The 25,877-nt window shown below is 59.2% G+C and overlaps 1 protein-coding gene across 1 annotated transcript; it reads right to left on the reverse strand.

Annotated features, from left to right (window-relative positions):
• Positions 1 to 584: 584 nt before the first annotated feature.
• KCP (kielin cysteine rich BMP regulator) lies at positions 585 to 25,625 on the reverse strand (the record flags this gene model as incomplete). The annotated part of the gene is made up of 38 exons (XM_079711850.1): positions 585 to 903; positions 1,042 to 1,348; positions 1,792 to 1,956; positions 2,743 to 2,844; positions 2,939 to 3,050; positions 3,132 to 3,304; positions 3,559 to 3,701; positions 4,822 to 4,921; positions 5,125 to 5,204; positions 6,135 to 6,255; positions 6,831 to 6,913; positions 7,137 to 7,310; positions 8,347 to 8,440; positions 8,523 to 8,605; positions 8,712 to 8,802; positions 9,059 to 9,144; positions 9,853 to 10,029; positions 10,620 to 10,790; positions 11,054 to 11,242; positions 11,366 to 11,459; positions 11,612 to 11,694; positions 11,827 to 12,000; positions 12,674 to 12,767; positions 12,845 to 12,951; positions 13,041 to 13,193; positions 13,437 to 13,518; positions 13,593 to 13,678; positions 14,028 to 14,121; positions 14,198 to 14,277; positions 14,409 to 14,502; positions 16,652 to 16,740; positions 17,632 to 17,725; positions 17,931 to 18,013; positions 18,154 to 18,250; positions 21,588 to 21,664; positions 21,753 to 21,942; positions 22,808 to 22,953; positions 25,547 to 25,625. 38 exons carry the CDS (start codon positions 25,623 to 25,625, stop codon positions 635 to 637), a joined length of 4,716 nt encoding a protein of 1,571 aa, XP_079567976.1. The 3' UTR covers positions 585 to 634.
• Between the last annotated feature and the right edge of the window lie 252 nt (positions 25,626 to 25,877).

Raw genomic sequence — 25,877 nt, forward strand, 5'->3', positions numbered from 1 at the left:
GTCATCACAGACACATTGTCTCTCCTGTTCCCCACCCAGGCGTGGGGTCCCTGTGTCACCAGCTCTTAGGGTGGCCCAGGAGGTGCCTGAGCACTCAATATCCCCAAGGAAAGGGGGATGCCATGTGGGCACTGAGCCCCTTCCCAGTGCTCCTCAGTCCCTGCAGGATTCCACATGGATCCACAGAGGGCCCCATAGAGGGCTGCACACGGGGGCCACAGGCCGTGCCTGCTACATGTAAACACAGGGCTGGGACCAGGACACCTGGGTCCTCCTTCTGCCCATCGCAGGGTTTCCCAGGCAGCACCAGGGTGTGGCAGGTAGGGGCAGCCCAGAGATGCAGGCGCAGAGAGTGGGCAAGGTCCACCCCACAGCTGCTACCACCCTGACTCTGGGGACACTGACCTCTGGACCCCATGTTCCAAAGAGCCCACACCACCAGCGCAGCACCCAGAGGCAGCACACATACACACAGAGAAACCTTAGGGCAGTCCCCGAGTTTACTGCTTCTGACTCCACACGGCTGGGGTCTTTGCGGGGCCCAGACCCAGGCTCCCGATGCCTGGGCAGTGTGGGAGCTTCTCTCCGAGGGGAGACTTCTAGCCTGATGAATCCTGGTCGGTGTCATCCTGGCTCAGGGTGGCCCCTGGGGCTTCCGGCTGGGGTTGGGCAGAGTGCTGGGTGGCTGGTCCCCAGTGAGTAGGACTGGGGGGCAGGCCTCGGGTGAGATACAGTGAGCCTCGTGCTCCACCAGGCCTGCGGGGCACCGGCAGGCGGGAACACAGGGCCTTACGCAGTGGGCCGCCAGCTCCCCCAGGGGGACATGCTGGTTGAAGCAGGTGCGGGGACAGGGTGGGCCACACTCATCAAACACGAAGCCATGGTCCAGGAGGCAGCCCACCACTGCAGGTGGAGTGGAAAGCAGAGTCACTGTCCAGTCACCAGGTCCACCCGCTGTGACCCTCCCTGTACCTATGCTGTCCAGACCTGAGCCCTCCGTGTCACCCCTTCCCCAACTCGCACTGGGCATTGCCCCCTCACCGCAGAGCGTGGGGCCCCGCCAGGCAGGAGTCACCCCTGCTTGGCGACAGTGGCTGGCATAGGCTTCCAGGGCGTCACAGAGGCAGGTGTCAGCCAAGGAGCCAGGACCACAAGCACAGAGGTCATACACGCAGGCGGCAAAGAAGGGCTCTGGTGGCACCACAGCATGGCAGCGACTGAACGGGGAGGACTTCAGCACCCCGCACCGGGCGTTGGCCTCACGCCTGGCACGGTACCCTGCTGCCCGGCATGGATCCACCTCACGGCCCTTGGAACAGGGCCTACCAGGTCCTGGCCCCTCTGGGACCTAGGTGGGGAAAGCGGCTCTATGTGGCAGCATCCACTGGCAACCGACCTTTGTGTGCTATGTTCTTCAAAGCACTTTCCACCAAATATTTTGTTTTAGCCTCATAAACCTCCCTATAAGAACAGCAAAGGAAGCATCAGCTACTTTTCCTTTGTTCCCATTTTACAGATGGACAAACCAAGGCCCAGAGCAGGTAAGTTACTTGTCCAAGGTCACACAGTCCGTGAGCGGCAAAGCAGGGCTTGGGGATTCAGATGATGAGACCGCTTTCAACAGGCCATCCTGCCTCCCGCAGCACCATAGCAGGCAAGTAGGCCTCAAACCTCCTTGAAAGCCCCAAAGCCCACCTTGTGTGCAAACTTCCCTTTCCATACCAGAGGGCTGCTCTGAGATTCATGCTCAACTGTGCCTCCCCCCTGCCCCCCAGCTCCTGTGCCACTCACCTGCCAGCTATTCCCAAACGCAGCCTCAGTGGACAGGAGCAGCCCCTCAGGGCCCCGCAGATCATCCTGGGCAAAGCCATTGAAGTTGCCACAGAGCCCACAGATCTGGCCCCGGTAGGAGCCAGGCACTCTCACCTCCACCTGGGACTGCCCATCCCACAGCACCTGTGCAGAGAGGCTGGGACTGGAGAGTGGGGAAAGGCAGGGGCCCCAGGAAGCCCAGTGCCCATCCTGGCGGCGTCAGCATGCCCCCTGCTGTAGGGGAGGAGAATGGACGGGTGGAGGTGTCTCCTGGGAGGGAGGATACAAGTAGGCACCTGCCCTGTCAGCCCGGGGCAAACACAGAAGACATGAAGAGCCACCCACAGCTCCCTCAAAAGGGCACCTTCTCCCCTCAACCTTCATGAACTCGGCGCCCCCATGAAATGCAACCCACTTCCAGAGAGTCACTCTCCCATGGGCATTCAGGCCTTACCGAGGACAAAGCATAATTAGAGTCTGTATCATAAGAGTAGACAAGCCTTATTTTATGAATTTACAAATGTGCTTGTTGCTGGAAGCCAGGGAGTGAACTACTCTTTGACACGGGAATTGGAAGAAATCTCTGAAACCACCCAGGAGACGGCAGTTGACATTGCCCACCCTCCCAACCCTTCCCCCATTTGACTGATGGGAAAGCTGAGGCCCAGAGAGGATCGGCTTAAGGTAATGGCCTAAGAGCCCCAGTGTGTGGGTGGCTGAGCCGAGATCGCAAACCAGGCTCAGAACTCCTTTCATCACACGTGGAGGTTCTAACCCTGATTCCTCTTCTCCCTTCAGAATCCAGCAGAACTCTCTCACCTCTGTGGCCTCATTTGGCCTGGGAAGTAGCTGGTATCCCCACTCCCTCTACAGATACAGACACCTGAACAGGCCCGAGGCTCCCCTGCACCCCACTCGCCCCGGCCGCACCTGGAGCCCCGGCTGGGCGTGTAGTATCACCGTGCGTCCCCGCAGCTCCACATACAGCAGAGGCTCCTGCAAGAAGGGCAAGGCGACGGGGCGCCCGTCCACCTGGAGGAGAAGGGAGGCGGGAGGAGGAGCGACGTCGGGACAGCGGAGAGGAAGTCGCGGGACCGACCTTCCCCGGGTCCTTGGCTCTACTCACCGTGACCGCCCCGCCCTGCAGCAGCCGCACGGCCACGTCTCCCAGCAGCACGGCCACCTCGTGGGTCCAGGACACGCCGCTCCGGCCCCGGTCATCGTTGGTCACGTGCACGCTGCGGCGTGGGAGGCCCAGATGCAGTGGTCAGCAGGGACGGGTGTAAGGGGGCAGGGAGAAGGCAGAGGGAGTTGCGCACCTAAAGTCCCCTCCACGGCAGTCCTTGGCCAGCACGTAGCTGCAGCTGCCCTGGAAGTGCAGCAGGCGGCCGTCGAAGGTGCGGTAATGAGGGTCTCCGAAGGCCATGCAGGAAGCGGGCCGGGTCAGGCAGCGGGGGCAGCAGCTGCCGGGACTCAGGGCGGGGGCCTCGTCCTGGCCTCCGCCCCAGACACCGTCAGACACGCTGCGCTCCCTGCCGTGCCCCACGCAGCGCCTCCCGGGGAAAGGAGGATCGCCGGGAGGCTCCAGGGCTCCTGGGCTTACTGCTGGCGGGGTCAGAGCGCCACCTCGTGGCTTCTTCGGGAACTGCACGACCCGGGCAAGCCCAGCCTCTTCCTTCCCCGGGGCACCCAGGGGGGTGGTGCCAAGTGGCCACCCTTCCCACCGCCTCAGACAGCGGCACTCACGGGCCCGCAGGAGAGCGGCGGGCAGCGCTGGCTCTGGCAGCTCACGGCGCCGGCTACGCAGGAGCAGCTGGTGCAGACGTCCACGGCCCAGCGCTCCCCGGAGGCCACCTGCCGGCCCTGGTGCGCGCACGACTGGGCGGGGGCTGAGGGGACAGTAAGGGCGAGGGTCCGCTGCCCATCCCTCACACTGGGTCTCGCTCCCGCCTCCCCCCTCCCCGACCCCCCCCCATCTTCCTGGCCCGCACCTTGGCATCTCTCACAGCACCTGCCAGCCTCCCGCACCTTCGCCCAGCCGTGGGGGCAGGAGAGGGCCTGGCACTCTTCCAGGCGGCACTCCACGCGGCCCCGCTGAGGACAGATGCCATTGCTCTAGGGACTTCCGGCAGGGTCTGGAGTCCCTGGCCTCACACTCTTGGAGACCTTCTGGATCAGGGACTGGGCCGGGAGCCCCCTCTCTCTCTGCCCCGCCCCACAAGAACAGCCACTTCATGTTCAAGTAGGGGATGAAATGCACCTTCAGCTACTTGCCCTCACACAGGGATGCCCAGAGGGGGCGCCTTTTTCTGATTACCTCGAAGACCCCATATTCTCTGGTCCAGTGACCAGAGGCTCCTCCCTTTATCCATCTCTCAGGTCCCCCACCCTCACCCTCCCACCCCCAGCTCACACGGCAGGTGCAAGTGATACAGGCGTCACTGGGGTCCTGCCAGCTCTCTCCATCTACCACTCTCCGGCCCTCAGCTTCCACCACACATTCTGAGGAGGAAGAAATGGGGATGGGAGAGCACTGTCATTCCGCCTGCATGAGCTCACCCTGAAGGCCAGGGCAAGGTGGTGCCCACCCCATCCAATTAGCACCCTGATGGTGTTGATTTCTTCAACCAGCACCATGGGGCCTACTAGATGGCAGACCCGGCACCACTGCTCAGGATGTCCAGAGTGTCCCAGAAGCTGCAAGAGCCAGAAGCTGGAACTTTCCTCTGGGCTGGCTGCCAGCTCAGCAGTGCGATGCCCTGCTAGTGGGCCTCGGGTCCTTGAGCCAAGCCTCAGGCCAGGCCTTGAGAATCCAGGCTTCATCCCCTGCCTCCCTCTACCTCATGGGTCCCTCCTCCACCCCAACGAACAGCCCTCCCTTTCTACAAAAGAACAAAGCCTGCATTCTGAGTGCACACCCCAGGTTGCCCACTTGGCCCATGGACGCCACCCCTCCTGTCTCCCTCCTGGCTCCGGCTCTGAGGATGCAGAACAAAATTGGGCATGAACCCTGGCACACGGGGCAGCAGCTCCCAGGGGGGGTATGGCGCTCCAACAGGGGACAGCTGGGCTCAGGACAGGCCCGGTGAGTGCAGAGCCAAGTCAGGTCCTGTGGAAGGGCACAGGAACACTACAGGTAGAGAACAGCAGGGAGGGGGCAGGGTCTAGGCAGAATGTGACATTCAGGACAAGTGGGCAAATGTCGGGGGTGAGTAGGAAGCCCAGAGCTGCTGCAGGAGAGGAGTCGCAGCCACAGCCCACAGAGGAGGAGGAAGAGGGGGCTTGAGGAGTCCCCAAGGCAGGAGGGCTCACCTGGCACTGGCAGGTGTAGCAGGGGTCCGGTGGGGCCAGCTTAGACCCCCGCAGGTGCTCCGTGCAGGGACTCAGCGGCTCTGTGAAGACAAGAACGCAGTATGGGAGATGCTGCCGGGATGGGGGTGGGGGACAAAGCCTAACTGACCCCTTATCCCCTTACTGCGTGTCCGGGCTTTTTGGGCCCAGGGCATACTTATGGCCCTAACACCTTGATTCCAGGAATGACAGATCCCTTTTCCTTTTGTTCCAGCAAAGAAAAGTTTGGACTTTTGAAAAAGAACTTTGCTAGGCTGCTAGCATGGAGGGCCTGAAAACGGACGAAGTGTGGCTTCCTCAGCCTGAGGTCACAAAGGACCACTGGGCTGCCTGCCCTGCTCGCCCTCCCACTTATCGTCTGAAAGGAAGCACAATAAGCCAGGCACCCCAGGTTCCAATCCTGGCTCCAGCGCTCAGTGCCTGTGCCATTCTGGGCAAATTAATCAACGTCTCTGAACCTCAATTTCTTCATCTGTTAACAAAAGGAGTAATAACACCTCCTCACTGGGTAACTGTGAGAATTAAATGTGATGCTGTTTATTAAAAGCACCAAGTACAGTGCGTGGCATGTAGTAGGTGCTTAGTAAATATTTTCCTCTTTCCCTGCAGCAGCACATCCGAGCAAGTGTTGACAAGAACACCTCTCCCCACCTCTGTAGCTGGGCGACTCACTGACCCTCTGGTCCTAATATCCCTGCCCTCAAGAAGCCAGCAGCCAGCACAGCTGCAGCCCTGCAGCGCCACCTGCTGGACAAGATGCACCAGGCTTCAGAGTCAAGGGGTCCTGCTAGCTTCCCGTTTCCCCTTAGGGTATTACAGGTCTCACCCTCCAGGGTACAGGTTTCCAGAACAATCCACTGGACTCAAGAAAGGGCTGGGGCTGGGACTGTGGAGGAGAGCTGGCTGGCCCTTCCAGTGTCACTCTGGGGGTGGCAGCCCTGCCCTCTTTATCCCCCAGTCCAGGGACTCACGGGCACAGGTGGGGCAGCACTGCTGGGGCCCAGGGGGCAGGAGCTGGCTGGCGGGACAGCCCACCAGGCTGGGACACTGCCACCGGTGACAGCGAAGGCTGGGAGTTCCCTCAGGCTGCAGCTGAACGAGCGAGCAGGGGGTGGGTCCCAGGCCATGGAAGCCGAGAGCCACCCTCTTTTCTCTGGACGCCAGGCTCCTCCATCTGCCTTGGGCAGGTCAGACGACAGTGTGCAGAGAGACTGAGCATCTCCTCACCCCATGCCCCAGTCCCCAGAGAGGACAGTGCCTGCTGCCTGCAGGCACTGGGGCCTGAACCTTCATGTGGCTCTTGACCCTTCTGCACTCCCATGCCATCCCCCTCCCCAATCCCACGCCTAATCTCCTGATCTATGATGTCATTCGACTGCTCAAAACCCTTTCATTGGCTCAACCTTACCTTTCAAACAGAAGTTCCCCAATATGGCCCCCAACCAAGTCCCAGGCATCTCCCCGCAACCTTCTCCCCACACCACCCTACACTCCAGCCAGGAGGGCCTGCCCACTGCCCGCCCCGCCCCAGACTTGCTGGCCCTGCCGGTTCTTCACCCCAAGCCCCTGCCTCACTCCCTGGCCACAGGGACACACTCCTGACTCAGACCCCACAATGCCTGCCCCCGGCAGGGTCCAGGCTGCCCCTCGGTGTTGCGCTCCCCTACCTCACAGGTGCACACTTCACAGGGGTCTGCGCCAGGCTGGAAGCTCTCCCCGGGCTCATACTTCCGACCCTCATGCTCACAGGCTTGGCAGGGGTCGGGTGGGGGGTTAAGAGCAGAACAGAATCAGGGAGCTTTCAGGCTGGCAGCAATGCCAGGCCCCCCAGCCTCAGAGATTGGGGTGTGCATAAGAATGGGGGCCACTTCTGGAACGACGCATCTCTGCCGCCCAGCCCAGGGCAATGGCAGGGAGATGCTGATGGGGCACTGCCTCCCTGCCCACGTCCCCTGACCTCAGGCTCCCAGTACCAGAGCATCGAGGGCAGCAGTCACGGGGCCCCAGGTGAGGCTGGGCACAGGAGGTGACACACTGGATGCGGGCACAGGTGATGACACCCTCATGACACACGCAGGAGGAACAGGGGCTGTCGGGGGGCTCCCAGCTACTGCCTTCAGGGTGTTCCTCCCCATGAACCAGGCAGCCTGTGTTCGAGGTGGGCAGGGATGAGCTCTGAGTCTGGGTTCTGCATGTCTGCCCCTGACCCAGCCCCTCACCCTGGGTGCTCAGTAGGGTATGTGGGTACCAGGAGGGGTTTCTGCAGGGATATGGTGGGAAAGTGGCCTGGGACAGAACTCCTGCCTGTGATGGAGGGGAAAGACACTGGGTCGGGGTCAGAACACCTGGATTCTAATCCCATTCCTTGTCTGCTTGCTTGCTAGACCCAGTGCCAGGCAGCAGGCACTGTCTGTTATAGCCCAGCGCCAGCAACAGTACCTGGCCTGCAGCAAGTGTGTAATAAATGCATGTGGGATGAATGAGAGGCTCCATCAGTAACCATGTGCCCAAGGTAACTCAATCTCTACAAGTCTCAGTCTCCCCATCTGTTAAATGGGGATTTCATCTCAGGGCAAGGAGACGCTGACAGTTCCTATACCATGCTGGGCAGTGTATGGGGCGAAGGCCCACACAGGCTAAAAAAAGGCCCCTACTCTAGAACCAGATGGCCTAGATGCAAATCTTGACTCTGCCATCTACTGGCCAAGTGACCACAGGTAAGTTATGTTACCTCAGTTTTCTCATCTGTAAAATGGGAAAAGTTAATAATACTACCCACTTGATGAGATCGTTGTGTGCATCAAATGAGGTATGTGTAAAGCGCTTAGCACGTGGTATACGCTCAATAAATGTTAATTATCTGGCACATGGTATATGCTCAATAAATGTTAATTATCATTATTATCATTATGAATGGGGCATGGTTAGGAATGGGCAGCTTCTAGGAGATTCTAATAAGCACCTAGAAGGGGAGACGGTCTGGATAGGCCAGGGGCAGGGATAGGTAGGAAGAGCTGAAGGTGAATGTGGTGAGAGCTCAAGGGCTGAGGTGTGGGAGGGACAGACGGGTGGACAGGGAGGTGGGAAGTCTGGAGGAGAGCTGAGGGGAGGGAGGTGGGGCCGATGGAGGGACACAGGACCCAGGGGCGGAAACAAGGCAGCAGCCCCACTGGCCAGGCATACCTCTACAGCGAGGGCAGCAGCTCCCCGGCTTTGTGACCTGGAGTGGGCAGGGCAGAGGTGGGCACTGCAGCCGCTCACAGCTGACCTGGCCAGCCTGCAGGAGATGCACGGTCAGTGACTTGCTCCCCAGGCCAGCTGACCCCGCCCCTGCCCCCTCTGCCACCTCCCTACCACACCTGACAGCGACATCGCTCACAGCTGCCTGTGGGCCCCTCAAACTCCTCCCCGTCCTGGTGCTCCCGGCCCTGAGAGAGGCAGCCTGTGGGTGACATGTGTCCTGGGTGGGGGCTGTGCTACCAGTCCAGCGTCAGGTCTGGCAGAGCGGGAGAGGGAGGCGCGGGGGGTGGCGGGGCATGTGTGCTCACTGTGGCAAACAGGGCAGAAGCAAGGCCCTGGGGAGGGGTGGGGGCACAGAGCTGGAGCACACGGCTTCTTCTGGCAGCGCATGGAGCCTTCCTGGGGGAGAGAGGTCACGCTGCCACTTCCCATGTCATCACACCCTCAAACCAGGCCACACGTGGCCTCATGGGGGTGTGCCCCTACTGACCTGCCAGGCCCAGACCCCCTCCCTCAGCCCAGGAGGCCTGAGCCCAATCCTGTCCTGATGGATGTCACAGGCAGCGTGTACCCTGGGAGGAGGAGACGACCTCTTTCTGGCCAGAGAGGAGGATCAAGGGATGAAGGGCTCCAAGCCCCCAAAGGGCCGCCTCACCTGGCAGGTGCAGATGGAGCAGGTGGGGTCGAGCGGGTCAGGAAGGGTCTCTCCGGGGGCAGCGGTGACCCCATGATAGAGGCATCCTGGCAGAGGGGGGAATACAAGGCAGAGCCGCAGTCAGTGGATCCCTCTGCTGACACACGCACACACACCAACACAGACACACACACAGACACACACACACACAGCCGGGCCTGGGGTCCTCTACCAAAGCTTAGCTAAGAGTCAGAAAGAGAGGTGAGTGGCTGGGAAGGTGAGGGGCGGGAGGAAAGACTTCAGCCAGACCACGGTGGTGAGACTTGCACGCGTGAAGCACGGCGGGGGGGACTGAGGGTGGGATCACAGAGCACAGGCCCTTGTGGGAGGAAGATGAGAGGGACGGGCACACTGGAAATGAAGGCGAGAGGTGGGCTGGGCTCGGGAGGGTGGCTTCTTTAGAAGCCACGGGGGAAGGAAGTTGCCCAAATGTGGTTGGGTGACTCAAGGGCAGTGGAAGCCACTGAATGGCTTTGAGTCTGGTGATGTGATATTTTAGGAAGGCAGGGAGACAGCTGAAGAGCAGGAATGTCTGGCAGCACAGGGCTGGTTATGTGGTGCCCCTCACAGTTGGTGTGAGGTGATAGTAGGGACGGAGAGGAGGGCACGAGTATGGGGTGAGGAACCCCAGGAAAACCCAGGCTGTGGGCTTGCTGTGTGGCTGTCTCGGGGGAGGGGTGACAGTGACCAGACCAGGGGACTCGCAGCCGAAGGGAGGCCGGGAGTCGAGAGGGGCAGTGGGAGGGCAGGTCTACCCTGGCAGGTCGGGCAGCAGTGCCCAGACGGGGTGAGCGGGTGGCTGCAGCCCAGAGGCTCACAAGGCCGGCGGCTGCAGGTCACGAAGCCTCCGAGACAGGTACACAGATTGCAGGGCTCTCGGGGATCCGGAAACTCCTGGTTGCTCAGGTAGGACTCCCGTAGGTACTCACAGCCTTGGAGAGAGGACAGGGAGGGCGGGCGGAGGGGCAGAAGTCAGGGAGAGGAGACCAGTCATCCAGCTCTGAGCTTGGGTCTGGCCTGAGCCCAAGGCCTCAAAGACCTGGTGGGGAGGGAAGAGGGCTCAGTCTTGGCCGGTGGGTAAAGGGGTCTGGGAGGTGGCAGTTGGATTGGCCAAAGGGCAAACTTTCTCCCCTTCAGCCTGTAAAGAAGCTCCCTGTCCAGGGCCTTCCCTGTGGTCCAGTGGTTAAGAATCGATCTTGCAATGCAGGGGACGCCAGTTGGATCCCTGGTCGGGGAACTAAGATCCCACATGCCGTGGGGCAACTAAGCCCCCGCGCCTGCAACTACTGAGCCGGTGCGCCACGATGCGCCGCAACTAAGACCCAACGCAGCCAATAAATAAATAAATACTACAAACAAACAAAAAAAACTCCCTGTCCAATCTATAGGGAAAACCCACACAGAATTTGGTCCAGGGCTTTTGTCTTATGATAATAAATATTTTTGACCCACTCTAGGGCAGTAAAGATGTCTTTGACCCCGCCGTCCTGTCCCCCCACGCGTACAGTTCCCGTCCCCTCACCATCACAGGTAGGGCAGCAGTCCCCCCTGGCAGGGAAGGGGCACTGTGCTGGGGCACAGGCCCTGGGCTCGCAGCTGACGCTGCCCTCCCAGCAGAGGCAGTCGTGGCACCGGGCAGTGGGCGAAGGGAAGCGCTGGCCGCTGGTGAACTCCTTCCCCTGGTACAGGCAGCCTGGGGGGCAGGCGAGGGGCTGGGGGGCCGTGGGGGCGGCGCACCAGGCGCACTACCTCCCGGACCCTGAGGGCTGGGTGGGCGCCGTTCCGGCACTTTCTTGGTGAGAACCCCGCCCCCAAGGGGCGGGCCAGGAGGAAGGGGGAGAAGGGGAGGCGCCCCGCCTGGAGGTAAAGAGGGACTCCGAGTAAGAGGGGGACCGAGCAGGTGAGGCTCCGGGGTGGAGCTGGAAGGAGTGCGGGCAGGTGCAGCCGGGGCGTTACCGTCACACGAGGGGCAGCAGGGCCCCTGTCGCGGGTGGGCGCAGGGCGCCGGTGGGCAGGGCAGCCGCTGGCAGGACACGGAGCCGTCGAGGCAGAGGCAGCGGCGGCAGGGGTCGTCGGGCTGAGAGAAGTGCTCCTGGTGGCGGACGGGGACCCCGCCCCCGGGCCGAGGGCAGCCAGAGGCGGGTACTGCAGCCAGAGAGCAACCGTCAGCGAGGCGGGGCTGGGGGGTGGGTGGGGGTGGGGTGGGGGGCGTGGGGAGGGAGGCTGAGGGGGTCCCTCCGGAGAAGCGGCGAGGGGTGCGGCTCCTACCCGGGCACTGCGGGCAGCACTCTCCTGGCAACAGGAGCGGCTCTGGACAGGGCAAGGGCGGGCAGCGGCGGGCCGGGCACTGCACGTGGCCGCTCTGCGGATGGACGAGGCCAGACCAAGTCAGTGGTAGAAGGTGGAGGAGACCCCGCCCCTTCTCACCCTCACCTTGGCGGATCTCTCCTGGTCTCCCCAAGTGCCCCACCCCACCCCACCCACTCTTCCTTCCCATCCAGGTGGCAGACTCACCAGACAGCGACACAGGCGGCAGGGGTCGGAGGGGTGGGGGAAGTCTGCTCCGTTGGGGTACTCTTTCCCAGCAAAGGCACAGCCTGGGGGAGGGGGAAGCTATGGGCCTGGGAGAGGCCCCCCTTCCCCCAGGGCATGCTGCCCTCCCAGCCCTAAAGGCCTATAGATGGGGCCAAGCCATCCCGAGGGACCACCCCCCATCCCGTCCACCTCACCATTGCAGTTGTTCTGGCAACAGGGACCAGGCAGCGGGTGGGCACAGGAGGCCCTGGGGCAGGCCCGAGGTTGGCAGTGGGCATGGCCTTCCCGGCACTGGCATTCCTGACAGGGGTCTCGGGGGTGGGAGAAGCTCTCGCCATCCATAAACACTTGCTTCTCCAAGATGCAGTCTGGGCAGTGGGGCGGGTGGGCAGGGGTGGGGACAAAGACTGACAGTGCAAGGAGCAGGCTGACAGTCCCTCTACCCTTGAGTCCAGAGCCACTGCAGAAGTGCCACTTGGAAGCTGTCCCCATGGAGGGAGAGGAGGAGGAGGAGGGGCTGTGTATGCAGACAAGGATATCTCTCTGAGCACACACTTGTGCGTGTGTGTGTGTGTGTGTGTGTGTGTGTTCCTTTACCTGCAGGCAGCTGTGTGTGCCTCTGAGGGTGAAGAGATGAAGGGCTCATGCATGTGCCTGCCTGTGTTTGTGATACGCGCCCTGCACACTCTCCGTGTGGGCGGGGATCAGGGCACACAGCATCCCAGCTCCCAGTCTCTTGCGCAGGAAACCTGAACATTTGTTGCATGAACAGGTAGATATACGAATAGGTGTGCGTGGGGGGGGTATCGGAAGAGGAAGTGTAGGAAAGGAGGGAAGGGTGGTGTCGTAACATGAAAGCACGAACGAATGTCTACTCTTCTCTCCCACCCGTACCCTGTGAGTTCCAGAGGGTCCCAAGCTGTGTCAGACTGAAAACAATTCGGAAGGCCATGGCTTTCTAAGGCATCCGTTGGGCCCACGGGGCCACGGAGTGGCAGGGTCAAGGGTTCACCAAGCCAGACAGGTACAGTAAGCACGTACCTGGGCACCTGGGGCAGCACTGGCCGGGTCCACTCTGGGGCCTGGCACAGGTTGTGGGAGGGCAGTTGACCAAGGAGCATGTCACGGTCCCATCCTGGGAGCAGGTGAGAAGGCAATGGGGGTGGACCCCGGGAGGGGCTCAGCAGGGCAGCAGCCAGCCTGGGGAGGTACCTCGCAGTGGCAGGTGTGGCAAGGGCTGTCTGCATCTGTGAAGTTCTGCCCGTTGGCGTACACTTGGCCGTGGTAGGTGCAGCTCTCACAGCTGGGGCAGCAGGCACCTGGGTAGAGCAGGGTGATCACAGCCCAGCCGATCAGGGTGGGCCGGGCAAGGCAGGGGAAGAAAGCTAGACTGGGGCGGGGCACTCACCGGGGGGCTTGGTGGGGTGCTGGCAGGGGGCTGGGGAGCAGAGCAAAGCCCTGCACGCGGACACCCCAGCGTGACAGGAACAGGTTGTGCAGGGCTGACCATCAGGCTCCCACTGGGCCCCCTCAGCAAACTCCTCTCCACCAAGCACGCAGGCTACAGCAAGGGGTGGGGGGGGGCGTCACCATGGCAACCTGGACACATCCACCCATCCCTGTCCTTCCCAGACCATAGGACCCTTCCCAAGACCCTGGCTTTGCCATCCCCACAGCAGCCTCTGAACACACTCTGGAATGGCTGGTGGACTTAGGAATGCCTCCCCTTACGGTGAAGGAACACTCCTCCATCTCTAGCTGCTGGAAGCAGCACCCTTTCGTCATTGCCCCCCAACACACACACCTGGGCAGAGCTGGGCGCCAGAGTCAGACAGGGTGCAGGGGGCGCCCGGGCACTCCTGCTCCTCACAGGAGATCTCGCCGGCCTAGGAGGGAGGCTGGGTGAGTGGCCCTCAAGGGACAAGACAGATCTGGGGCGTGAGACAGTGGCACCGCCTACCTGGCAGGAGCAGCGGACACAGCGGCCACTCTCTTGGAGTCTGAAGGTCTCCTGGCTCTGATACTGGTGTCCCTGGTACTCACAGCCTGGCTAGGATGACAGAGGGACTGGGGCACAGGGCTGGAGGCTGATGGGGAAGCCTCAGAGCACCTGAGGCATCCACCCTCCACCCTGACAAGGACAGCCACCCCTGTCCTCCAAGAGGCCCTGCCAGCCTCCCCCAGCCCACACGTGCCCAGGGTGCCATGAGGCGAGGTGAGAACTCATCCCTCACCCGTGGTAACAGAGCTTAGCTTTAGAAAGGACTTCCCCTGTACTTTAGCTCAAGGGGGCTTCCTGTTAGTCCACCGGAAGCAACCACCCCACGCCGAGACCCAGAGCCTCTCTCGGGGCAGTGCCCACCCCTCCCTCTGGTGACTCGAGCCCCCCACTCACTGTCACAGACTGGGCAGCACTTCCCAGGGATTCTGCCTGGGTGTCTGCAGGGCGTCGGTGGGCAGGGCAGAGGCTCACAGTGGACACTCCCGTTCTGCCAAAAGGACCTGGTCAGCATGTGAGAGGTAGGCCCAGAAGCCAGGCCCTCCCTGCCGGGCAGACACACTCACGGCACAACGGCAGTGGGAGCAGGGGTCCCCAGAGCCCACAGGCTCCCCGCTACGGTACTCTCGCCCATTTAGGAAACAGCCTGTTGGGAAGAGGGTGCCTTAGACCCTCCTCAGGGCCCCATGCCATTCAGTGTCCTGGCTTTCATGGGAGGCTCGAGCTGGGCCATCCATCAGCTTTCCGAGCCTCTCCAGGATCCACCTGCTAACTCACCATCGCACACAGGGCAGCAGGTGCCCGGGAGGGGCCGGGCAGGGTATGGGCACAGGCTGGCACATTCTCGCTGGTGGCACCGGATGTGGCCCTCCTGGTAGGGGACAGAGTAGGCAGAGGAAAGGGCTGTCAGAGCTCATCCAAGTGGCAGAAACAGCATTCGAATCCCAGCTATCCACTTACTAGATATTGCTATGAGTAAATCGTGTCCCCCTCAAACTCTTATGTTGCAGTCCTAACCCCCTCAGAATGTGACTTATTTGGAAATAGAGTTGTAGCAGATGTAATCACTTAAGTTGGGATGAGGTCAGACTGGAGTGCGGTGGCCCCTGATCCACTGACTGGTGTCCTTATATACAGGGGAAATTTGGACACAGACACACACTCACACAGGGAGAGAAGCATGTTAAGATGAAGACTGAAGCCACGGGATGCCAAGGATCACCAGCCAACTGCCAGAGCTGGAGAGGGGCCTGGAACAGATTCTCCCTGACAGCCCTCAGAGGGAACCGACCCTGCCGACACCTCAGTCTTGGACTTCTGCCTCCAGAACCATGAGATAATCGATTTCTGTTGTTTAAGCCACTCCGTTTGTGGTACTTTGTTACAGCAGCCCAAGAAAGTAATATAGATGTATAACCTAGCATGCCACTTAAGTTCTCTGTGCCTCAGTTTACTCATCTAAAAAAAAAAGAGACAATAATAGACCTGCCCTCATAGCCTTGCTATGGGGATAAGATAAGTGTGTGGTATGGCATCCACCTCTGGAAGCTGACAGTTAACAGATAGTAGCTGCTGCTACTCCCCATGGTCTTTCCCAGACAGACCCCATCCCTGGAGTTCACACCTATACCTGGGCTCACTACCTTAGCCCCATAAGTGTCTGGACTGCCAGTGACTCTCCTCACAGGTGGGGGTGGGGCAGTGGGGTGTCAGTGTGAACAGGGAGGGGAAGCACATGGTTGCCAAGGGGTTGGGTGCCCCATGGCCTTCACAATGGAGTCCTTAGTCTTTGGCAAGCTGTCAGGGAGCTTTGTGACTCTGGCTTCAGCCCCCATGAACCACAGCCCTCCTTGGCATGCACCCTGCCTGGACATTAGGTCTCCGTGTGCCCCCCTTCCTCCCCGAGGCTTTGCCCTGACTCTTCCCTTATGCCTGGTGTCTTAGCCCATTCAGGCCACTATAATAAAAAAATCCCATAGTCTGGGTGGCTTATAAACAACAAAAATTTAGTTCTCACAGTTTTGGAGGCTAGGGAGTCCAAAATCAAGGTGCTAGGAGTTTCAGTGTCTGGTGAGAGTCTCCTTCCTGGTTCATAGATGGCTGTCTAATTGCTTGTGTCTCCACATGGTGGAAGGGACGAGAGAGCTCTCTGGGGTCTTTTTTATACAGGCACTAATCCCATTCATGAGGGTTCCACCCTCGTGACCTAATCACCTCCCAAAGGCCCCACCTCCTAATACCATCACTTTGGGGGTTAGAATTTCAACATATGAATTTGGGGCGGGACACAAATATTCAGTCTATAGCACCATTTCTCCCTGCTCAAATCCTACTCACCCGTTAAGACCTAAGTAAACATCCCCCCCGTGAAGATATTCTAGATCTGTTCTGCCCAATAGAAATATAACACAAACCACATATGTCATTTTAAATTCTCTAGTTGTCAAATTTCAAAAAGTAAAAAGAAACAGATGGACCTAAATTTTAATATTATGTTCCACTCAAACCAAAATATCCAAAAAATTATTTCAACATGTAATCAACATGAAGTGTTAATGAGATATTTTACATTCCTTTCTTTCATACTAAGTCTTTGAAATCCAATGTATATTCTACATTTAGAGCCCATCTCAAACCGGACAGCCACATTTCAAGGGCTCAGTGTCCACATGTAGCGGCTCCTGATCAGACAGCAGAGTTCTAGATGCCTCAGGTCAGCTGTGTTTCTCCCTCCCTGGAGCTTGTGCTGCCTGTCATATCCTGCCCAGCCTCACTCCTCCTGTAACCTGAAGCTCCTCGAGTTTGGTTCACAGACATCCTGCTCACCTACTGTGCTCAGAACTGGACATACTGAGGGCGCGACCCCTTCCCCACCCTCATGGTGTTCAGGGTTAGGTCTCCTCCATCTCTGTCCCCTCACAGTGCCTTTTGGGATGTGTTCAGTGGAATGAAGGAATGAATCTGGTGGGCCTGGGGTCGGGGAGGGGTGGGGGCAGCCCAGGAGCAGCACAGGGACTCACCAGGCACTGGCAGATCCGGCAGGGGTCCCCAGGTGTGGTCCACTCTTGGCCATGCTCCCAGTGAGAACCACCTTCTGTGCAGCCTTGGGCTGGGGGGCAATGGGCAGAGAGGAGGCCTGGTGGGAGCTTCAGCCAGAACCCCCTCCTTCACATGCCCTCTGAGGGCTCTCCTCTGAGCCTAAACCAGACCAGATCCTGCCTCTGCCTGGACCCCTCGCCTCAGCCTCCCAGCACCCCAGGCAGGGTAAGGCCCAAGTTCCTTAGCCTGCCCTTCCAGGCCTTCCAGGGCCAGCATGGCCACACCCACGCGTCTCTGGCCCCTCCCCACGCCTCAGTGTAAGCTTTGGCCATTCCTGCCTGCCTGCACCTTCCCGACTAACACACACCCACCTCACGCTGAGTGTCAGGCCCAAGCTGCCCTCTCTTCCTGGAATGCCCTCCACCGTGTTCCACCCTTCACCCTGCTAACTGCTCTTTAAACTTGAGGTTCGCTCCAGACACGCCACCTCCAGGATGCTTTCCTTTCTGTGCCCAGGCTGGATTAGGTCTCCTTCCTCTGAGTTTCCATAGTATCTGTGTGTAATCTAATCCTGCCTTTGCGAGAGTACAGGCATGGACTTAGTGTCACCCTCTAGTGGTCTGCCTCTTAGTGTCACCCTCTAGTGGTCTGCCTCGAGGGCCCACCCCGTGTCTTCTGTGCACAAAGCAGGTAATAGTCAATGTTTATTGACGTACATATCATTACACACATCTTACAAATGGGGAACTGAAGCACGGAGTAACTCCCTCAGAGGTACATAACCACTGACAAGGGCGGAATCTGAGCCCAGGCCTTCCAGCTCCGGAGCAGGGACGGCCAGGCATGGCTCCCCCCACTGACGGAACCCGCAGGTCAGAGGCCATCAGAGTGGGCTTTGGGTTGAAGAAGTGCAATAACAGCCCTCCCTGGAGCTCTACCAGGGAAGGGGCAGGGCTCTCACCTTGGCAGGTCGGGCAGCAGTGCCCGGGCCTCAGGACTGGTTCAGGGCAGGGGATGGACGGGCACTTCATGGGCACACAGCGAACCAGGCTCCTCTGTAATGCACCCAAAGCTGTACTGCCCCTGGGTCTGGCTCCCAGAGACAGCAGGATGGGCCACAGAGTGGGGATGGAGGGAGAATCTCTCTGGCACCAGGCCTCGGAAAGTATGTGAGGGGCTGAAAGTGTGGCAGGTGTGACCCAGGGTAGGCGGGGATGTCCCAGGAAGATCAGGGTCTGGGCAAAGGTGCGGGGGACTCACCAGACAGGAGCATTGGAGACAAGGGTTGGAGCTGGACAGGAAGTTGGCCCCCTCCTCATAAAGCTGCCCCTCATACTCACAGCCTGGGGAGGGTTGCCAGAGTGACGGACTGGTCAGCAGAGAACAGGGTGGGTGGACATTACCCGAGGGAAGGCATGACCCCAAGCAGGTACGGAACCCTCTGGGGCCGAGGGGATGGTGGGGCAGGGTGGGGGGAGGTCACCTGGCCGGCAGATGGGGCAGCACTCCCCGGGTGGGGTGTAGCTCTCCAGGCAGTTGAGCTCTGAGCATGAGGGCCCCTGGCACTGCACCGTCCCTGCCTGCAGGGTAGACACTGAGCCCTCCTTCCTCCTCTACTGCCCAAGCCGAGTTACTCTGCTGGCCTAGCAGGCCTAGCAGGCTCCAGGCCTCAATGCCGGGGTGGCAGCAGCAGCTCTGCCAGGACCCCAGATTGGGCTTGGCGCTGCCAGGCCTGGGGTTAAGCCGGGTGGTGGGGATGTGGGTGGTGGATGGGACAAGGCTCTGATTCCCTTACCTGACAGGTACAGATGACACAGGGCTCCAGTTGCCACGTTTCCCCACTCCTGTGGCCTCCAGTACAGCCTGAAAAACCGGGGCCAGGCCCCCAGGTAAGAGACCCAGAGAACTGGGGCGAAAGCACGGCCAAGGGCGCCACATCAAAGGGGCACCATTCAGGTGATTCTCAGAGATTTGTATACTTACTTCAACTTTCCAGCAGATGGCAGTATAGTGTCTGCCTCGAATAATCACCAGATTCCCATTATTTTACAACACATGGAAGCATTGAGGAAAGTGTGCCTTTTTAAAACTTTCACCAAAGACATTATATGTGCTAGCAGTGGCCTTGAGGCACCACGTGTCCTACAAGCGATGTGTGTGTGTGTGTGTGTGTCCCTTTGTTGGGAGATCCAACAACTCCCAAGACTTTACTCCTCATCTCTGGCCAAGACTCTCAGGCTACATTTCCAGACGCCACCAGTCCCTAAGCCTCTGTCCCACCTTTCAAACTAGCAGCTGCCATTCTTCCCGGGGTAGGGTTGCCAGAGACAATATAGGATGCCCAGTTAAATGTGAATTTCAGATGAACAACACATAATCGTAGTATAAGTATGTCCCAAATATTGCACGGGACATACTTATATTTAAAAATATGTTATTTATACAAAATTCAAATTTAACAGGGCATCCTTTTTTTTTTTTTTTTTTTTTTTTGGCAGTGTCGCCTGCAGGATCTTAGTTCCCCGACCGGGGATTGAACCTGGCCCCTCAGCAGTGAAAGCATGGAGTCCTAACCACTGGACCACCAGGGAAGTCCCAGGTATCCTATATGTTTAGTTGCTAAACCCGGAAACCTTATCTTCCTGACTATGAACCAGTAACAGCCACTGCCTCCACTCCTTTCCAGCTGTCTTCATGTCACTGGCACTACTAGTTTCCCAAGCTCAGAGTCCACTATTCCGTGGGATCCAACTACGTTCTTTGGAAACACCCCTCCTTCTGCAGCCCACTGCCATCCCTGGCTCTATGCCTAGGTAACTACTGTAATAGCCCCCTAACTGGTCTCTCTGCATCTAGCCCATACCACATGAAAATTCCAAAAATGCCTCTTTGAACATGCCACACTCTGGCTTTTCAGCCTTCAGTGGCTCCCCATTGTCCACAGAAGAAAGTCCAAACTGTAAGGCTTACAGCAGTTTGTTCCCACTGGCTTTCCCAGTCTGATTTCCTGCAACACACCTTTCCCACTCTGTGTGCCTAGAGGGCCTTCAAGTACACCCTTTCCTTCTGGTGAAACCCCACTTTCCCTTGAAGATCCAGTTCGGATGACCTGTTGTATGTAGAGCCCTCCGTGATCACCTAGTCTGGGTGGGCTTCCCCTGCCTTCCTGCCCTCTCCTCTGGCGACTGACCACTTATGACCTTTCTCCACCTCCTCTTAATCTGTTCACTGGCTCTTAAATCTTGTATTATACTAGCTATATACATTTATCTTCTCACTAGATTAGAAGCTGTCTGAGGAAAGGAAAAAGATCAGGTAGAGCAGGGGTCCCCAACCCCCGGGCCACGGACAGGTAACGGTTCCTGGCCTGTTAGGAACGGGGCCGCACAGCAGGAGGTGAGTGGCGGGTGAGTGAGCGAAGCTTCATCTGTATTTACAGCCACTCCCCATCGCTCGCATTACCTCCTGAGCTCCGCCTCCTGTCAGATCCGCGGTGGTATTAGATTCTCATAGGAGCGCGAACCCTACTGTGAACTGCGCATGCGAGGGATCTAGGTTGCGTACTGCTTATGAGAGTCTAACGCCTGATGATCTGAGGTGGAGCTGAGGCAGTGATGCTGGCACTGGGGAGCGGCTGCAAATACAGGTTATCATTAGCTGAGAGGTTTGACTGCACAGAGACCCTAATAAATCAATTGCTTACAGACTCATATCAAAACCCTATCGGTGGGTGGCAAGTGACAATTAAGCTGCATCTTATGGACGAGACTGGACATAAGCAACACACGGGTGTCACTGTCTCCCATCGCCCCCAGAAGGCACCATCTAGTTGCAGGAAAACAAGCTCAGGGCTCCCACTGATTCTGCATTATGGTGAGTTGTATAATTATTTCATTATATATTACAATGTAATAATAATAGAAATAGAATGTACAATAAATGTAATGCGCTTGAATCATCCCGAAACCTCCCCCCACCACCACCCCGGTCCATGGAAAAATTGTCTTCCATGAAACTGGTGTCAAAAAGCTTGGGGACCGCTGATGTAGAGCCTTTGGCTCAGTCCCAGGTCAGAGGCAGCATTTGCTGACTTGGGCTTCGCTTCTGAACACCCCTAGCCACTGCCAGAGCGAGTGGGCAGACGCCCTCTGGACACATGCCAGGTGGCAGGCCAGGCTCTGGGGCCCCAGAACAAGTGCAGGAGGTGGGTCTGGGGCTGGCAGAAGGCTGACCGGGCTCACAGTGCGGGCAGCACGCTCCCGGCTCCGGGCAGGGTCCTCTTGGGCATGGCTTCTGGGTGCAGGTTATGGCTCCTTCCTGTGGAAAGCAGGCATCAGAACCCTGGAGGATAGGGCCTCTAGAACCAAAACCTCTCCCCAGGCTGGGACCCACCAGAGGCGCAAGAGGCTGAGTTGGCTCAGACTACGTGGGCTACCCTTGGCCCAAGGGCAGAAAAGAGACATCTTTCCCCCTCCCCCATCATCTCCTGCCACTCTCGACCCTCGGAAGCCATCTCTTCCAGGTGCCAGCAAATTCCCCAGAGATCCTAGGAAGGGAACCAAGGGCTTCCTCCGTGGAAAGGTGAGGAAAGAAATAGGTGGGTGTGGAGTGAAGTGAGGGAGCAGAGGCAGGTAGATGCCAGGGACAGATGGATGAGTGGGGACACTGAGGGTCCACAGGCGAGGGGGCAGGTATAGGAAGACAAGAACCCCACTGTGTGCGTGGGGATTGAGCTCCAGAAAGCAGAACTCCTTGGAATCAGCTGAAGGCGGCCAGTGGCAAGGCTTGGGGGGATGGGCAGGGAGACCCCACTTCTAAACATTCAGCACACCAGGCTGCAGCGACAGGTAGCTGAGGTGAGGCAGACAGGTGAGGGGAACAGGTATGGGATATCCAGGGTGGGTCACAGGAGCTCACCAGGCAGCGGCAGGTGGTACAGGCATCTGTGGCGAAGGTCTCCCCATTGCCATAGGCCTGACCATTGTGGCTGCAGCCTGAGGAGGAGATGGTGCTGTCGCTCAGGCACTCAGGGCCATTTCCGGGCCCTGAGGTGGTGCCAGTGGGCAGGCGGATGGCACTCACCATGGCAATGGGGCAGCCCAGGCTGGGGGACACAGTGTGCAGCCCCGTCCTGGCAGACACAGGCTGTGCAGGCATCTGGCTCCCAACGAGCCCCCTCGGGCCAGGCCCGACCCAGCCCCCAGCACTGGGGCGAAGCCGGGGCGCATTCACAGGACTCCAGCTGCCTCACCCTCCCCTGCAGGTCTTTGTTCTGGGGAGAGAGGTGGGGGAAAGCAACTCCCACAGATTTGTGGGGTGTGAAAGCCAAGCCAGGATGAGAAGGAAATGTGAGAGTTCCAGAGCAAGGTGGGTCCCCCTCCAGGCAGCATCCAGCTCAAACAGTCCCAGTTCTCATAGCCTGGGGTCTGGATAGGCTCCCAGGGGAACACGGGCCCCCAGTCCTCTCCTTTAGACAAAAGGGGACTCAGTCCCTGTGACCCAACAGTTAAAGACTTTTATCTATCCAAAATCTTTCCTGATAATGCTCCATAATGTTTGCCAAATACATGAAAGAATATGAAAATCTGACAAAACAAATACCCGGAGGTTCTTCGCTGGTATGAAAGAACCGATGTTAAGAACTGTTCAGGGCTTCCCTGGTGGCACAGTGGTTAAGAATCCGCCTGCCAATGCAGGGGACACAGGTCCCAGCCCTGGTCCGGGAAGATCCCACATGCCGTGGAGCAACTAAGCCTGTGCGCCACAACTACTGAGCCTGCACTCTAGAGCCTGTGAGCCACAACTACTGAAGCCCGCGTGCCTAGAGCCCGTGCTCCGCAACAAGAGAAGCCACCGCAATGAGAAGCCCTCGCACTGCAACGAAGAGTAGCCCCTGCTCTCCGCAACTAGAGAAAGCCCGCATGCAGCAACGAAGACCCAATGCAGTCAAAAACAAATAAATAAATAAATTAAATTAATTTATTAAAAAAAGAAAAAGAACCGTTCAGATAAGAATCTTTCTATGTGCATTTAAAATAAAACTCTATTTCAGGGTCCCACGGGCCCCCCTTCTCTCCTTCCCTCCCACTGCATGAGGCCTGCCCTGCCCCACGCACACCCACTGCCTCCAGTGGTACCTGTTCTCTGAGCTCCGTGACCTCAGCCTCCAGTCTTCCCAGTCGCTCCTCCAGGGGGCGCCACCGCTCCTGGGGGGCCCCAGGCGCCTGCAGCTGGTAGTCGTGGATGTCAGCAAGCCCCAGAGGCTCCCTGGGGACGGCCCCACCTGAAAGCACAAGAATCCAGGGAGGGCCTATCAGTGAGGGGCTAGCAAGGCTTCCTGGGTTTGTCTTCCCAATGATGTCTATCCTGTGCCCACCCTTGTCCACCTGCCACCCACCATCCAGGGAAGGAGAGGTGGTCTGTGAAGGGCTGGAGTGAAAGCATGGGAGAAGGAGGAGAGAGAGCCCTGGGTGCACGGAAGTGACCTAGACCAGCTTTCCCAAGTAGTAAGAGCCTCAGGCGGGTATAAGCAAGCCCCAGGGACCCTGCCTCACTGGGAGCCTGGGGGGAGGATCTAGATCAGGGCCTCTCTGTAGCCTGCCCTGACTCTGCAGGGGTCCCCAGCCACGGGGGCCGTGCCAGGGTCATCCAGCCTCACTCAGGCCATGGACTTGGCCAGGGGCAGCCTGGGGAGCTGATGTGTCATGCTGGGAGGGCCCACAAGCCAGCACAGGCTGAAGTGCAGGAGAGGGAAACGGAGGAGTGAAAGGCGGGGCTGCTTTCAGGTACCTGGGGTCTGTGGGCAAACCCCACCCTCCTTCTGCTTGTCTTCACCTTCAGAAAGGGCACCACTTCCGTGCACGGGGAGGGGCAACTCTTCCCTCTGCTGCCACGCCCAAGCCTTGCCACTGTTTTCCAGGCCTGTGGCACAGGGGCCTGGGAACTCCACCCAGGGCAGAGTGGGCTCCAGAAAGCGGGACTTGGCTGCATTTCTTTTTTTTTTTTTTTTTTTGCTGTACGCGGGCCTCTCACTGTTGTGGCCTCTCCCGTTGCGGAGCACAGGCTCCGGACGCTCAGGCTCAGCGGCCATGGCTCACGGGCCCAGCCGCTCCGCGGCATGTGGGATCTTCCCAGGCCGGGGCACGAACCCGTGTCCGCTGCATTGGCAGGCGGACTCTCAACCACTGGGCCACCAGGGAAGCCCTTGGCTGCATTTCTTGAAGGGTTTGGGGAGGGTGCTGGTAGGGCCCCCAACTAGATTTCAAGGCACCATGAGAATGAAGACACGTTGTCCCGGGTTCTACAGAACACTGGGTCCTAGGAGGGGGCACCCCTGAGTTCAGGCCTGGGGTTGGGGACGGCCACTTTCACCTGACTCTGATCCCCCTCCTGCCGTAGGGAAAATAAAGGCGGTCGGTGGGTGGGTGGGTGGGTGGGTGGGGGTCATTGTCTGACTCCAGGTGTCCTTCCCCCAAACATCATCCCTCCTCCCAGCAGAGGTGGGCGGGGCAGCAGAGGGTCTGGAGCAGGAAGTGAGTGAGCACGAGGAAGAGGAGGAGGGAGTGGGAAGGGTCTTCCCACCGAGGCAGCTCATTAGTGAGGCTGGGCCTGGGGGTGGCTAAAAGGGTTTCTCGTGCACACTAGCCCCGTGAAGCAGGGGAACAATATTGCTCACTCCCCCGCCCGCCACTGCCTCCAGCAAAGGGGGTTGAAGATTCTCGTCCAAGACCTAAATTGTCTTCTTTTGTCCAAACCTGCTTTGTCCTGAGTTCCTCGGCTTCGTTAATGCCATCCCCACCTACCCAGAAATCTGGGGCTCAGCTTCTCTCTTTGTACCCCTCCCAAAGTCCATCAGTCTCTGGTCTCAGCCAGTCCTCCCCCACCGCATCCCCCCCAGCTTCTCTCCTCTCCCCTCTGTCGCCACTCAGGAGGCTGAAGGCTCCCTGCCTCCACGCGCTCCTCTTCTGCTTTCACAGCCTTTCTAAATCACACATCTGAAGGTTCCCAGCAGCAAGTCCAAATGTGAGCTTTCCCAGGTGCCACTCATCTTTTCAGCCCACCCTGCTACCCCCCGCCCACACGCCTACCTTGGGCAGGGTGACGTCACTTGGAATGGCTCTCTGTCTTGGTATGGCCCCTGTACCTTGCTTCCTTCCCAGCCCCATGACGGGCGGCCAAGGATGGGGTCCCAGTATCTTAAACCCTCCACCCCAGCTTGACAGCGCACCCCCACCCCCTGACCATGAGTCCTCCTTTCAGGCCACTCCCTCCAGGCCTGCTTAAGCAGGCACAAGAAAGGGGTCGGGGAGAAGCTGAGGGTCCTCTGGGACCCTCAGGGAAGATCGGGCCGGTCCTTTGCCTGGAGAGACCTGCAGAAAGAGCTCCTGACTGTTGCACAAAGCCTGATCGCTCTCCGTGGACCTGTCCTCGGCCTCCCTCCCTTCCCTGCTGCACAGTCCCGGCCCTGACCTCTCTGTTCCCGCCTGTCCTTCTGGATGAAAGCCAGACACAGAGACTCAAAGTCAGCTCCCATGGCAGGCCTTCTTTTTTTTTCCCCTTTCTCAAGACAAATAATTAACTTCAGACTCCCAGATTCCAGGGCAGACTCTCCCCCACTGCTGCCTGCAGGAATTCCTCCCGAGGCCAGGGCAGGAAGCCCCGTCCTGCTTCAGGACCCCATGCCACAGTCTCTGTGCTGCCCCGACCATGCTGGCTCCTCCACGGACGGGGAGGACTCAGGCTGGCCCGGGAGGCACACGCAGCCCGAGGCAGGGCCCAGGGAGGCGGCCCCCGGCCCCAGCCGTTCCCTCAGACTGGGCTGAGCAAGAGGTGAGGTCCTGCCTGGCTGCCCCCAAGCTCTCGGCGCCCCGACCTACCTCTGCTGGTCCCCGGGGCCAGTGCCAGGCCCGTGAGCTGCAGGACGAGGGGCAGCAGAGCGGCCGCGGCCCTGGCCATGCTCGCCCCGCCTTGCTGGCTTGCTGACTAAGGTCGTGGTCGCAGCTCAGCAGGCGCTGGGAGAGGCGGGGTGTGGAAACACCAGGCCGCCTCCCACCCAGCCTTTGTTCAGGGAGGGCTTCTGGTGTCTGTCACCCCGCCCCGTGGCGCCTGCCTTCCTGATGGGCACCTCGACTGACCCCCCCAGGGCCCAGCCCCATCCTGACCCCAGACCTGGCTCAGAGGTGCAGGGCAGCCCCCGGGAGAGCAGGA

This window comes from Hyperoodon ampullatus (assembly GCF_949752795.1).
Source record: "Hyperoodon ampullatus genome assembly, chromosome: 9".
Classification (NCBI taxonomy): domain Eukaryota; kingdom Metazoa; phylum Chordata; class Mammalia; order Artiodactyla; family Ziphiidae; genus Hyperoodon; species Hyperoodon ampullatus.